This window comes from Medicago truncatula, chromosome 3 (assembly GCF_003473485.1).
Source record: "Medicago truncatula cultivar Jemalong A17 chromosome 3, MtrunA17r5.0-ANR, whole genome shotgun sequence".
In the NCBI taxonomy this organism is placed as follows: Eukaryota; Viridiplantae; Streptophyta; class Magnoliopsida; order Fabales; family Fabaceae; genus Medicago; species Medicago truncatula.
This window is the reverse complement of record NC_053044.1, coordinates 8167075-8181403: the sequence shown is the minus strand read 5'-3', so window position 1 is coordinate 8181403 and position 14329 is coordinate 8167075. Positions and strand designations below refer to the sequence as shown.

At 31.5% G+C, this 14329-nt stretch overlaps 1 protein-coding gene across 1 annotated transcript; it reads right to left on the bottom strand.

Moving 5' to 3' along the window:
• Positions 1-5400: 5400 nt before the first annotated feature.
• LOC11425400 (flavonoid 3'-monooxygenase) lies at positions 5401-13891 on the bottom strand. Its single transcript, XM_003598900.4, has 3 exons — positions 13353-13891; positions 6562-7017; positions 5401-6197 (listed from the first exon to the last, which is right to left on the bottom strand). Exons 1-3 carry the CDS (start codon positions 13797-13799, stop codon positions 5550-5552), a joined length of 1551 nt encoding a protein of 516 aa, XP_003598948.2. The 5' UTR covers positions 13800-13891; the 3' UTR covers positions 5401-5549.
• Positions 13892-14329: the final 438 nt, after the last annotated feature.

Below are 14329 nucleotides of genomic sequence, written 5' to 3'. Positions count from 1 at the left end.
TCCAAGTTAGCCTCTTTATAATGCAGTATTTATTTTTATTCTTTTTTATGTTGTCTGACTCTCAATGTTTTCATCGTATCTCCTAAACTAAATTTTCTATTTGAAAAAAGATTAATTTGTTGTTCATTTTAATTTGGCTTAATTTTAGTTATGTTCATATTAATAGAAGTTGGTATCGAAAAAGTTTACTTGTGTTTGAATTGAGTTTGAATTTTTCTGTAATTGTGTAAGGAAAAATTTAAATTTTAGTCTAAAATTTAAATTTAAATTTCGTGACCCACTGTCTATATGTTTGTATTATCAGCAGAAAGTCAATTTGAAAATTGTTTAAATTATAGTTTGTCAAGGGTCGTCAATAGGCTTGCCGGACTAGGATGCTCTAGTTCGTGCGCCGGTCACGAAATTGAATTTTAGGTCGTGACAAAGTTGGTATCAGAGCATCAATAATATTTTCTCATTAATTATAAACCCATTCTATGACTTTAGTAAACCATAGACAACCATAAAATCCTCTAACACATACTCTAGTCTTAAAAATTAATTTCTAACTCACTAATCATGCCTAAATATGCACTAATTGAAATGTAAGTTGATAAATATACTTCAAAAAAATCTCAATGAGCAATCACTAACAGTGGGTACCCTTCTCTTTCCTTAGAACATTAACCCCAATCTCACAATCAAACCCAAATTAATTAACTTGTAGGATTTGGCTACAACTTTGCTCAGATGAAGAATTTGTCTTATGGGTGTTTGATTTGGTGATGGAACTTGAGGGTTTGTGAAATGAAGAAAAAGGATGAAGAAGTGGAATGATAGAGACAGAGGGTGTGAGAGTTACGAGAGAGAGAAATAACGTGAGATAGTGTATGTTTGTTATGCTTGGGATTTAATTGAGGAAGAAGAATAACAGGGAGGAGGAGACAGGTTGGAACAAAGAAATGAAGTAGGGAAAGTGATATGAAATATTAGAATAAGAAAGAAACAATGAAGAAGATTCTCGTACCTTTCTATTTTTTTCATTTTTTTTTTTAACTTTATTTTATATGTATATATAAATGAAACGGTGCGTTTCATTCTTCTCCCTTAAGAAAATCCGTCCTCGAATTTTAACCATCACTAACCTTGGTTTCGAGTAAGCATAGGTACTTTTCACGCATCACTTCTTTGAATCACAACGGAAAGTCCTTGTCATAGAACCTTTTTCGAAATATCATTTGAGCATAAACATCTTCATTTCTTATCTGTTACTATTGTCATTATTGTCTGATGATCAATGTAAGATAAATTCCCATCTAATTGCACATCTCCATGACTTGACACATGAGAAAAGGTGTAAAGGTACTTCTGAAGCTTAAAATTATGAAAGACACGATGAACTCTCTGATGGAAGTACCAAATGATAAGCTACAAGTCTGACTTTCCAAAATTTAAAACTCTTAATGTCTAACTAGCTAGTCCCTTGTTGTCAAACCATAAAACACTCCACATTACTGAAATATGTAAGAATACCTGCTGTCCCACCGTCCTCTGAGGGATGGCGCCTCTAGTTAGAATAAGACCTTTCCTACTCTAAGTTGTTACTAAACAAAATAGATCAATTCGACCTTTTCAATGGAACTTTTAATCAACTCTAGACTCACTGGTTCAAACTCTCCAATTTCAACCCATCCTATTGACGGCATATATCACCTATCGTATAATGCCTCAAAAGGTGCCACCTGGCTACTGAATTGGTAGCGCTATTTCTATGCAAATTCCATCATAGACAAACGTAGGCCCCACTCTCTCCAATAACAAGATCACAAACACATAACATTCTCTACGATTTGTATAACTTTCCTAGATTGACCATCTATCTTTGGATGAAAGTTGTAGTGAGGTTCAATCGGGTGTTAAATTCATATTCGGAAGACTTTCAAAAACTTAGCAGTGAATCGAGCCTTATAATCATATGTAGTAGAGATCTGCACACCAAATACTCAAGATATAATTATTTTATTTTATTTTAGCTCCTCATTCATCCTTTTCCATCAATAAAATCTTCGTAAGCCTTTGTATATCTTATTAGAACCTAATATATAACAAGAATTTCCTTAAAAAAAAATATAACAAGAATAATGATCCTCCTATAATATTTTTCTCCTTGATTTAGCGAACACACAATCAAGGCTTCAACCACAAAACACCCTCGAAATTAACTAAGAAGCTTATAACTTTATCGTTCCACACATTATATACCACCTATACCAAGTCTAAATCAAATAAGAAGTTTGTAACTTTACTATTCCTCCCATTATCTATCAACTTTACCTAGTCTAAATCTTAACCGAGTCTCCCTGATATTGTAAGCTATGGTGGAACAAATATACACATGACCAATAATGCCATTGAATGATCAAGCAAAAATTGAATCCCACTTCCAACAAGTTTTTTGCAGCCCTTTTAATTATAGGTCCATTCATTTTGTCTAAATGAGGAAGCCTACCCATGTACTTCCTACTCAAAACATTTACAAAAACATTTGACTTTTCAAGGTGATACAAGTCTTTGCAATCAAAGTCTTTAAGAGACTTCATCCACCTTATTTCTCTTAAACTTAAGTTATACTAAGACCTTTGTGGTTGTTACAAGTCTAAGAAAGTCCTTTCATATAGATAATGCCTTTCTTTACTCTTGGAATAAACAAGAGTGTCATCACTGAACAATATCACCCATCAGTCTAAGAAAGGTTGAAAAAATCCAATTCATCAAATCCATAAAAGACGTTGGAGCATTAGTAAGTCCTAAAGGTATAACCAGAATTTTACAATGCTTGTAGCAGGTGCAAAAAGTTGTCTTTGATATATGTTCCCTCTTGCATCTTCATCTTGTGATACCCATACAATTTTAGAAAAACACTTAAGTTCTTGAAGTTGATCAAACAACTCAGCAATGTTGTAAATGATATTTATTCTTTACTACCATCTTGTTCAATCACCTATACACTACACAGTCACATGAATCCATCCTTCTTTTTACAAACAATAACAGTTCCTCCCAAGGAAAAGAATTTAGGCGAATAAAACTCTTATTGAAAAATCTTGTAGTTACTCCATTAACACCTAGAGTTTTGTTAGGCCAAGATCTGCTCAAGATCAAAGTTATATTTATTAAGGACTATTCAGAACAAACTAAAAAGGATTTTTCAACATATTCCTTGTACCTTCAATAGTCAATTGACACAAAAAAAAGAGAATTACTTGTCACTCACTGAGACAGGGAAGTAACTGAGACTGTGAAAGATATTTGACACTCCTAGAAAGGTCTTTGGTATGGTATTGTTTAGAGTATGTCTAGGATTCATAATCACTTCCAAATGAATTTCTCGTCTACTGCTCACCCTAACTAACTCCTTGTTGACCGCCAAAATTTGTTTGTCTTAGATTATCATGTTGCTTCCCAACAACAACCCCCCCAAAATAAATAATTGTTGCTAAAACAGTGGCAAAATTCGCCTTCCGCTAGGAACCTCAACATTAACTGCTCTTACAACCAAGCTACGTCCGTCAACATGAACACCATAAGTACCGACCAAACCACGACCTCTTTGACTAGGGTCTATTTATAGGCAGCATGTCTTATTTGGCTTAACTACCTCTCAACTCAGCTACTAACTACGGATTAACTAATTAACTAACCTCTTAAATAACTACTTCTTAACTAACAATAACAGACCTATCAGGCAGCCATTATGTTGTGACTTTGGTGTAATGCAACTATGAGTTGCTCTTTTATGTTGGGTTGTGTAAACAATTATGCATTTTGAGATGCTACTTGTGTAGTCACAATTATGGAATATGAAGGACATAAATTATGTTGGATGATTTTTTATTTTTTTTTGACAAAATTGATATCACTCTTCATTGGGTCAAATAGTCTTATAATAATTTGTTATGGAAAGTGAAAGAATGAAAAGTATCTCATTTCTCATAGATAAAATTGATAGTACATTGGGTATTTATAAGAAAAGTATGAAGCACATAATTCCTAATAACATGCTAATACACTAGATTAAGCTAATTAATACTAGCTAGCTTGAGTCACAATTAAACTTGGTGAGTTAGGGTTTATTGTTGTAGCTTGTGGAACAATCTTCTCTTCTTTCTCAAATACAAGCAATCAAAGAACTCTCCTCTAAACATTTTAACAACTTGACTGCTTAGCAATCAATCTAAAACATTGTTTTGACATTCAAAATGACAGGTTATAAAATTAAAAACCGAACAAACTCAAATATTCAAAATGCCATTATATTAAAAAGCATAAGTCGAAAAAATTACATTAATTTTCCACCTCAAACTCCTACAAAGTTTCCATTTAGCTACTATGTTGTCCCTCTCCCTTCGTTTTTCACCTCAGTGACTTCATCAATTATCTTTGCCATTTTAACCAATATACAAATTTTGTTTTAGGTGATACATGTTTTGTTTTTATACATTTTTAAGGTTTAGAATTAACGATAATTTTTTACTTTAATTGTTTATGTGAAAGCATGTGATTCCAATTTTTATGTTTTTTAATTTTTTATTTTCAGTATCATTGGAACCAACTTTTCCAACAGAGAGGAGACACGTCAATTTAATATGCCACACTTATGAAGTAAATTAGAGAGTTAAAATCGCACAATTAGAAAATTAATGGGTGAAAACTATCATGCCTGTTAATTTTGAACATAAATAAATTTAACTCCTAAATTTACTTCCCAAGTTTACATAAATAAAAGCATACAATTCCACATTATAGTTTGAATTACAAAGACTTACCAACTGACATTACACCTTTCCCATCCTCCCCTTTTGTGATCATCACACTCACACACTAGTATACTGCAAACCCTTTATTCAATTTTAAAACAACACATAGGAAAGGGAAAAGGGGGAATGCAACTTGCATAAAAGCAAATTCCAAAATCAAAAACATGACGAGTACACATGTGGCAAGAGCCTCGGTTTAGGGTGCACTAAAATGGCACAACTCTTTGAATACCTAGGCCAAAAGCTTCGTCCATGTTTATGTTTTTTTGCATTTAGCCCATTTTCAAGCTCCCAATTAAACGAATGAGCCAAAGTGGCAATTTGAAGTTGGACCATTCGAATTCATAGATTCAATCCCGCGCATATTCTACATCCAACACCAAAAAGTATAACCTCAAAATCATTTCCCTTCACATCAACATTACAGTTCTCACCACCTAGTAAGAACCTTTCAGGTTTGAACATTAATGATCAACCCATTTTCCTGGGCCATGAGCTATGGCCCATACCACATGAGTGGATCCGCGCATGACTACAAACCCATTTATTTAAAATTTAATAATAAAACATAGGAAAGGGGAATGCAACTTGCGAAAAAGCAAACTTCAACACATATAAATAAACATTGGTGGAGGCAATTGCCCCAATACCACATGAGTGGATGCGTGCCTGACTACAAACTTGTTTATTTAAAATTTAATAACAAAACATAGGAAAGGGAAATGCAACTTGCATAAAAAGAAAATTTCAAAATCAAAAACATGACGAGTACACATGTGGCAAGAGCCTTGGTTTAGGGTGCACTAATAATGGCACAGCTCTTTGAATACCTAAGCCAAAAGATTCATCCATGTTTATGTCTTTTGCATTTATCCCATTTTCAAGCTCCCAATTAAACGAATGAGCCAAGGTAGCAATTTGAAGTTGGACCATTCGAATTCCTAGATTCAATCCAGCACATATTCTACGTCCAGCGCCAAAAGGTATAACCTCAAAATCATTTCCCTTCACATCAACATCACAATTCTCACCACCTGGTAAGAACCTCTCGGGTTTGAACTTTAATGGATCAACCCATATTTCTTGGTCACGAGCTATGGCCCATACATTTACCAAAAGAGTTGAATCCTTTGGAATGTGGTACCCAAAAATCTCACAACTTTCAGATGCAATTCGCGGGAGGGAAAGAGGTGTAGATGGATGCAAGCGAAATGTTTCTTTTACCACTGCTTGAAGGTAAGGTAGTTGAGGTAAATCCTCTTCTTTCACGTTCCTGTCTCGACCAACAACGGTCTCTAATTCTTGTTGGACTTGGGTCATGATTCTTTTATTTCGGAGCAATTCTGCAATAGCCCATTCTATGGTGATTGATGTTGTCTCTGTCCCAGCTACAAACATGTTCTGAACGAAAAATGAAACAAAACTGTAAATATGTCTTATTATAAAATTTGGTCAATGTCAATGTTTATTTGGATTGAAGTTTACAAACACAAGTTTGATTAAATTTTACGAACTTAAATTTAGTTGAAATTATATTTGTTGCAACATGATTTAAATTTAGGCACCTTTTCTTTCTATATCATATACTAGACAATGAATTTTGTTTTTTTGATATGAAATAAAATTTAATGAGTTTTATAACATATTCATGTAACATGGTATTTTCTTACTCTAATTTCACCAAAATTGTTTGAAACGTTAAAATAAGATACCAATTTCAATATTTTCATTTGTGATTCAATTTTCCAAAGAGTATGTAACATACCATAAGTAGTCCTCTGATCTCAATATCAGTGAGTTGATTTCCATCCTCATATGTTTCCTCTTTAAGTGACAACAAAGTACTCAACAAATCCTTATGTTTCTCACTCCTAGAAATAGAAGTTTTATGTTCATCAATAATGTTTGTTAAAAATGCATCAAACCTCTTGTGTAATTTCTTCATTTTAGCTTGAAGTCCTTGAAGGTCTAGCCATTCCAATGATGGAATAAAATCACCAATGTTGAAAACTCCACCTAAAACCATCAACTCATCAACCATAGCCTTAAAATCACCAGCTTTAGGATCAAAATCACCATTTCCTTCATTAAATACCCTCCTTCCTATCACAGCCCTGGCAAGTGCATTGGTTGTACATACATTTAATAGTTGTCCTAAGTTCACAACTTTTGAGTTTGAATGATTACTTGCCAAATTGTTGACCAATCTTGTTACCTCTTCCTGAAAATGCAATTGATTAGGTTGAACTTATTGAATAATGTCATTTGAAAAATAGTGAAAAACCAAACATTCCCTCAACTACCTCTCAACTAATAGGATTATAATATTAAGGGAAATTTTAACTTGTGCTCTTAGAGCATATGTTATGAATTCTACTAATAGTAATTGTGTATTGGAAATTGTGTTAATTTATTATTCAAGTAGTTTAATATTAATTTTTTCCATTAAATTCTTACTATTAATGGAATAAAATTAAGGCTAAATTACACTTTTGGTCCTCTAATTATTTAATTGGTATCGGATTAGTCCCTCTAACTAAAAATTGATTTATTTCGGTCCTCTAAGTTTCTCACCGTTACTACATTCAGTCCTTTCTGTTAGTTTGTCAACGTTAGAAATATAAATACGGTTTTGTACCAAAAAAAAAAAATATATATATATATATATAAATACGGAATCCGTTTTAAAATGATTGTCACTTTAATCAAAATAATTTGTTTTAAAATCAACATTATTTACATTTTTTAATGAATAAGTAATTTTATGTTTCTAATCATGTTCTCAAATTAATGTTGTGTATACTACATCTAAAATATTACTGTCTCTTGGTTTTATATCTTTTTTGAGAGGATAAAAAAAATTTATTGTATATAACACTTTGCATTTATAATGGTGAGAAATAAACAAAAAATAAATAAGATTAATTTAGTAAGAGTGTGATAACTTTTGGAGTTTTTCTAATTACACCCTATTTAATTCTGGTTGCACCCTAAAATGACAAAATTACCCTTCCATAAAATTTAATTTTCAAAAAGCATCTTCCTTTTTTCTTGGTTACACCCTAAAACCTCTCTTCAGTTTAAGTAGGTCATATAAACTTAATTTCAGTAGGTCATGTAAACTGAGTTTAAGTGTACATACTTAAATTCAGTTTAAGTAGGTCATGTAAACCGAGTTTAAGTGTACATTTAAAAATTCAATCTTGTTCAATGATTCTATGTAATCTCAGTTTAAGTATGTATATGTAAACTTAGTTTAAGTAGTTCATGTAAACTGAGTTTAAGTGAACATACTTAAACTCAGTTTAAGTAGGTTATGTAAACTAAGTTTAAGTAGATTATGTAAACTAAGTTTACATGAACCTACTTAAACTGAATTTAAGTTAACCTCAACAATGTAAAACTGAAACTGTCGTACAGTGCAGTTGAACAAGAAGAAGAAAATTGAAACCAGCGTTATTGAAAAAGAAGAAAAATTCGATTATTTATATGCAATCGAGTATGAATGAAAGATGTTTTGATTCACTCTTTAATCTTCCATAGAGATTAATTGAACATCAGGATTGTTTGATCGTTGGTGGGTGAAAGAGAGTGGAATTTTAGAGCGACGATGAATGAAATCAAGATTTTAAAATTTTTTATATAAAAGGACAATTTTGGTATTATCAAAAACTTTTTTAAAAAATTGGGTGTAACCAAAAATATATAGGGTGTGAATAGAAAAACTCTAACTTTTGACATCATCATTGCACATCGTAATGTATTTAAAAACCTAAACATCATTTAGTACTTCCTCCATTTTAAAATATAAGTAAAATTCACTTTTTAGGTTCATTCATTTAATGATGTATGTGGTCCATATTATGAACCACATACATCATTATATAAATAAACTTAAAAAATCAATTTTACTTATTTTTTAAAACGGTGGAGTACCAATTGAATTTTCTTCCTAAGTGGGTACCTTGGGATGGTCATGTGTTTAAGATTGGAGGAAAATGATGTGTGGACACAAATTACAACACAAGCATCCCCTCAACATGATGTATGATGACGTTTTATTTTGTTGAAAAAATACATGGATGAGTTTTAATGCAACTAAACATCAACATCTCAGTTGCTACATCACCCACTTTTATATTCCAAATTAACAACTGAGAAAAATTCTTATATTCATTCATTACCAAAATTACATATTTGAAAATAGAGACCCAACATCATTAATGATGTATATTAAGGGGGCACAAATGTATTTTGAGTTTTTCTACTTGCACCCTAGTTAATCATGGTTGCACTCCAAAATGACAAGATTACCCTTTCATAAAATTTAATCTAAAACTAAGTTGAAGTAGGTCATATAAACTAAGTTTAAGTGTATATACTTAATCTCAGTTTAAGTAGGTTCATGTAAACTGAATTTAAGTAGGTTATGTAAACTGAGTTCATGTAAACTAAATTTAAGTAAGTGTACAAACTTAAACTCAGTTTAAGTAGGTTCATGTAAACTAAGTTTAAGTAGGTCATGTAAACTTAGTTTAAGTAGATCATGCAAACTTAGTTTAAGTGTACATCTAAAAGTTCAATCTTATTCAATGATTATACGTCATCTCAGTTTAAGTATGCACATGTAAACTCAGTTTAAGTAGGTTCATGTAAACTTATTTAAGTAGGTTCATGTAAACTCAGTTTATGTAAGTTAGGTGATGTACACTCAATTTAAATTTAAGTAGGTCATGTAAACTCAGTTTAAGTAGGTTCATGTAAACTTAGTTTAAGTAGGTTCATGTAAATTTAATTTAAGTAGATTCATGTAAACTCAGTTTATGTAAGTTAGATGATGTACACTCAATTTAAATTTAAGTAGGTCATGTAAACTCAGTTTAAGTAGGTTCATGTAAACTCAGTTTAAGTATGTTCATGTAAACTCAGTTTAAGTATGTTCATGTAAACTCAGTTTAAGTAGGTTCATGTTAACTCAGTTTAAGTAGGTTCATGTAAACTTAGTTTAAGTAGGTTCATGTAAACTCAATTTAAGTAGGTTTACATGAACCTACTTAAACTGAATTTAAGTTAACCTTGCCGATGTAAATTAAAACCGTAATCGTACAGTGCATCAGTGCAGTTGAAGGAAAAAAATTGAAACTAGCAAATAGAAGAATAAATTCACTTACTTATATCCAATTGAGTATGGATGAAAAATATTTTGATTCACTCTTTAATTTTCATGGAGATTGATATTGAACATCAAATTGTTTGATCGATTGTGGGGTGAAACTCACAATGAATAAAATTAGGGTTTTAAGAAAATTTATATAAAAGGGCAATTTTGATATTATAAAAAACTTTTAAGAAAATTTGGGTGTAACCAAAAAAACATGGGGTGTGAATAGAAAAACTCATGTATTTTAAGTAAAATTTAGTTTTTAATTTCTTTTCTAAACTAGAATGTAATTGAAAAGGGAAAATTCATGTTTATGTGTTTTTGTAGTAATTTTCATGTGTTGACAAGGAAGTTTGGTCCATTTGGTTGGACATACTCTGTTCGTCATTTAATAAGTGATTCTTCTGTAAAAAAAAATTATTCTTATAAAATAATCGATTAATTTCACTCTTCAATTCAATATTAATTATTATTTTTAAAAAAATAATCAAACTGCTTCTTTTTTTTGTTAAATAACTTGCATGTGGAAAGAGTACTTTTGTCGGTTCATTTACCATAGCTCCTAACTTTCTTTGCTCCGTACTTTACCAAGTTTTTGTCTTGGGGCCATGCAATAATATCATACTCTATCCGTTCCTTTTTAATTGTTATTTTTGAGTTTTTTTATACAAACCAAGACAACAAATACATTTTACTACTTTTAATACAACAATTTATCTTCTTCCTATAATAACTTTCATCATTTAATATCTCATTTTATATTTTTTTCTTTGCAATAAATAACCAAGAATAATAACAACAAAATAATATTTAAAGTATCCGCGAGTTTATAAAAATGTCCATGAATAACATTTATAAAAGAAATAAAATAGGACTGTTTTTGTCCATTTAATTAATCATTTTTGTCCATTTAGCATGTGAATGAACCGACAACAGTACTGTTTTTGGTCCATTTATTTTGCTTATTAAAAAGAAAAAGAGAAACAACTGGGCCTACTTACCCTAAAAAAAAACTGGACTTTCAACAAAAAATATTGGAGCATCTTTCACTCCTTACATGTGTTTGGTACAAAAAAAGAAAAAGAAAAAGAAGCTTGTAAGCCTTTCAAAAATATATATTTGAAACATCCTAAAAATATATATATACTTCAAAGTTCAAATTATACTTTCAGAAACATTCTTGAATTTTTAAGAATAGTGGAAGGAAAAATAAATCCTCAATTTTTGTTTGGGGTGCAAAAACACTTGGACTACAAAAAATTAATAACTTTCTTTTTGACAACATAAAAAAGAAGAACATAAATAAATAATTAAGATTTTTTTGACAAATAATTAACTACGATTTTTTTGGTACGTTAATAGATTAGACTTTTGGAGGTGGTTGTTAGATCCTATACATGGCTATTTCGTTCAGGGGACTTATTGGTTTCTCACATCAGCTGATGAATCTTTGAATGGTGTAGCAGTTACTAATGTTTGGCATAAATTGGTTCCTTCTAAAGTGTCTATTATTGCCGGCGAATACTTCAAGACAGAATTCCAACAAGATCAAATCTGGTGCGTGGACAGGTACTTCAACCTGACAATAATTTGTGCGTCAGTGGGTGTGGCTTCTCCGAGACGGTGGATCACTTGTTTGTTGCTTGTAATTTATTTGGGAGAGTTTGGTCTTTAATATGTAATTGGCTCAGGATTTCTTTTGTTAGTCCTGGTTCGATTACTAGCCATTTTACTCAATTGGCGGGTATGCCGCGATCTTCATATGTTTTTTTCAAGGTAATTTGGCTAACATTTTATTGGGTAATTTGGAAGGCGAGGAACAACCGTGTCTTTACAAATGCGGCCATCGATCCTCACAACATAACTAAAAGAGTAAAGCGTAATTCTTTTTTATGGCTCTCCACAAATGTTGTTCCTATTGCTTTTAGCTTTCACGATTGGTGGAGGCATCCGCTGTTATGTATGGATGTCATGTAATTTTGTTTTATTTTGGTGGAGGCAACCTTTGATTTTTGGTGTCATGATCTTGTAACAGATATTGTGTGATTCATCACTTTTAGTACACGATTTGCAGGGTGATTCACTGTCCATTTGAGCAATATATTCCATTTTTATTTGTTCAAAAAAAAAATTATTTGGTACGCCATCTGAAAACGCAAGGAAGGCAAGCATAGACGGATGTCAAATTTTTGAAAAAGGGGTACCGTTATACATAGGTAGCATATAGACGTCACATTTAATTTTGTTTGACTAAATAAACATTAAACTTTAAATATATTGTAAGAGTTTAGTACCTTTTAATAGACTTTAAACATTAAATTTAATTTTCTTTGACTAAACAAACATTACATTTTGCTTGAAAATTAAATATACTATTTTTTATTTGAATTTAAACTTTGATTGAAATATTGTAAGAGTTTTTAGTATCTTTTAATAGACTTAATCTCATTGGTTACCCTTTATGTTCAACAACAGTGATCGATCAAGCTCTCACAACGTGATGAATTAATATTCGAATTCCATCTAAAAGATGTATTCAAATTTAATATCCATTACGTACCATATATTGCAAGAATTTAAACTAACAAAGTAGAATACAATCTTTTAAAAAATAGAATACGGTTCTTTAAAAAAAAAAAAAGTAGAATACAGTTAGAATTAGAGGATAAAGAGTGTATTGATTTGTTTTTTAAATTGAGGATCTTTGTACGCATTGTATAGACTAATACTTTAAGTTGGATAGAACAATAATATCTCATAAAACTATTCTTCAAGAGATTTAACATTGTTGTATTTTAAGAGTTGGATTCAAACTCAAACCCTCTTGTTAAAGTGAAGAGACCTTTTACAATCACATCTAGTTGCTCTTGTGTATAAAGAGTTGTTTTGATCCACAAATTTATGATAAAATTGATAAAAGAATAAGGGCCGACCATATGCAAGTGCATCAAGGCCTTTGGCATAGGGCTTCAAAATTTGAAAAAAGACGAATGTCTGGACAAAATATGTTACTAAGTGTCAATTATGTTTTGCCTATAGGTAACTGTCTATTTTACTGTAAGTAAAAGTAGTCAGGTTTGAACCATTGCTCATATATCTTACAACAACTTAGCGTGTGTTTGGTTTCAAGTTTTCTACCCTAGACTCAAGTTTCTTGCGGTTTACAAAGTGTTTTTGCCGCGATTCTGAGAATTTCCAAATGGTAGCTTCTGCGTTGAAGTGAAAAAGTTGTTGTGATTTGGTTCAACGTGATGATTTATCAAACACATACGTAGTTGTTTGTTATTATAAGTGGTGTTGGAATTTTTTTTTCAATTCATTTTAAATAAAAATTGTCAAGACTATAATAGGACCTCCGAATTGTCAAAACGGCCCTGAAAAAGATGTTAACTAACCTGACGTAGGTGTTTAAATTCATCCAAGGATTGGTTGGAGAAGAGGTGAACAGTAGTGATTTTTCTGAGTAGTCGCCACCTTGGACCATAAGGACCAAACACAAGGTCTTGATAATTATAACCTATGTACTTAGCTCCGGCATTGGGTGGCCGGCTACTAAAGTTAGCATCATGTACCTTTAAGAATTGTTCCGCCACGGAGGCCGAAGCCGCCACGATCACATCCACCGAGCCTAATTTGAGGTGCATCAAAGGGCCATAGGTTTCAGCCAAGGTTGCAAGAGATTGGTGTGGTGCAGGGCCAAGGTGTGGTAAGTTACCTATTATTGGCCATGGTTTTGGTCCAGGTGGGAGTGGTAGTGATGAAGTTCTTGTTGCAAACTTCACCAAACGGTATATTAAGATTGATAATATGCAACTAGAGAATGCAATGAGCCATAGAGACATGATTTGTGTTGTGTTGTGACTATGATTATGAAGATGATGTAGTCCAAGGATATGTGGTTGTGTAAAACAACAACAATCTATATTTATAAAGCTAAGCCTCGATGCTTGCTATATTTATAAAGGAAACGTTTCCTCGACTGTGCAATTATATTGGAAAATTATTAGTAAATTCTTTTAGTACTTTTATTAGTAAATTCTTTAAAAAAAACTGTGGAAAACTTTTACATTCACGATGTATAGAAATTGAATCCTTGAAAAGATTAGTTTAAAATTTAAATTTACTTCTTTATTTTAGCAAATTTAAAATTAATTATAATACCTTTTTATGAACAAATGATTAATGATTAAAAACGAGGCATATGATTCCCCTAAAAAAAATATACGAGGCATATGATTACTATTTATAAAATAAAACGTTATTCCTCTCAAAATATAAAAGGTTATAGAGAGGACTGTAACCCTCATTTTCGTTCCATTAGAATAGTTATATTTGTTTGTTTTTTTTTTTGAGAGGATCATATTTGGTTTTT

Excerpts from the sequence above, each read along its gene's own strand:
- LOC11425400 (XM_003598900.4), bottom strand. The coding sequence starts at position 13,799 with ATGTCTCTATGGCTCATTGCATTCTCTAGTTGCATATTATCAATCTTA. Across the intron at positions 7,018-13,352 it reads AATTTAAACACCTACGTCAG|GAAGAGGTAACAAGATTGGT; the intron begins GTTAGTTAACAT and ends TTGCATTTTCAG. Across the intron at positions 6,198-6,561 it reads AGATCAGAGGACTACTTATG|AACATGTTTGTAGCTGGGAC; the intron begins GTATGTTACATA and ends TTTTTCGTTCAG.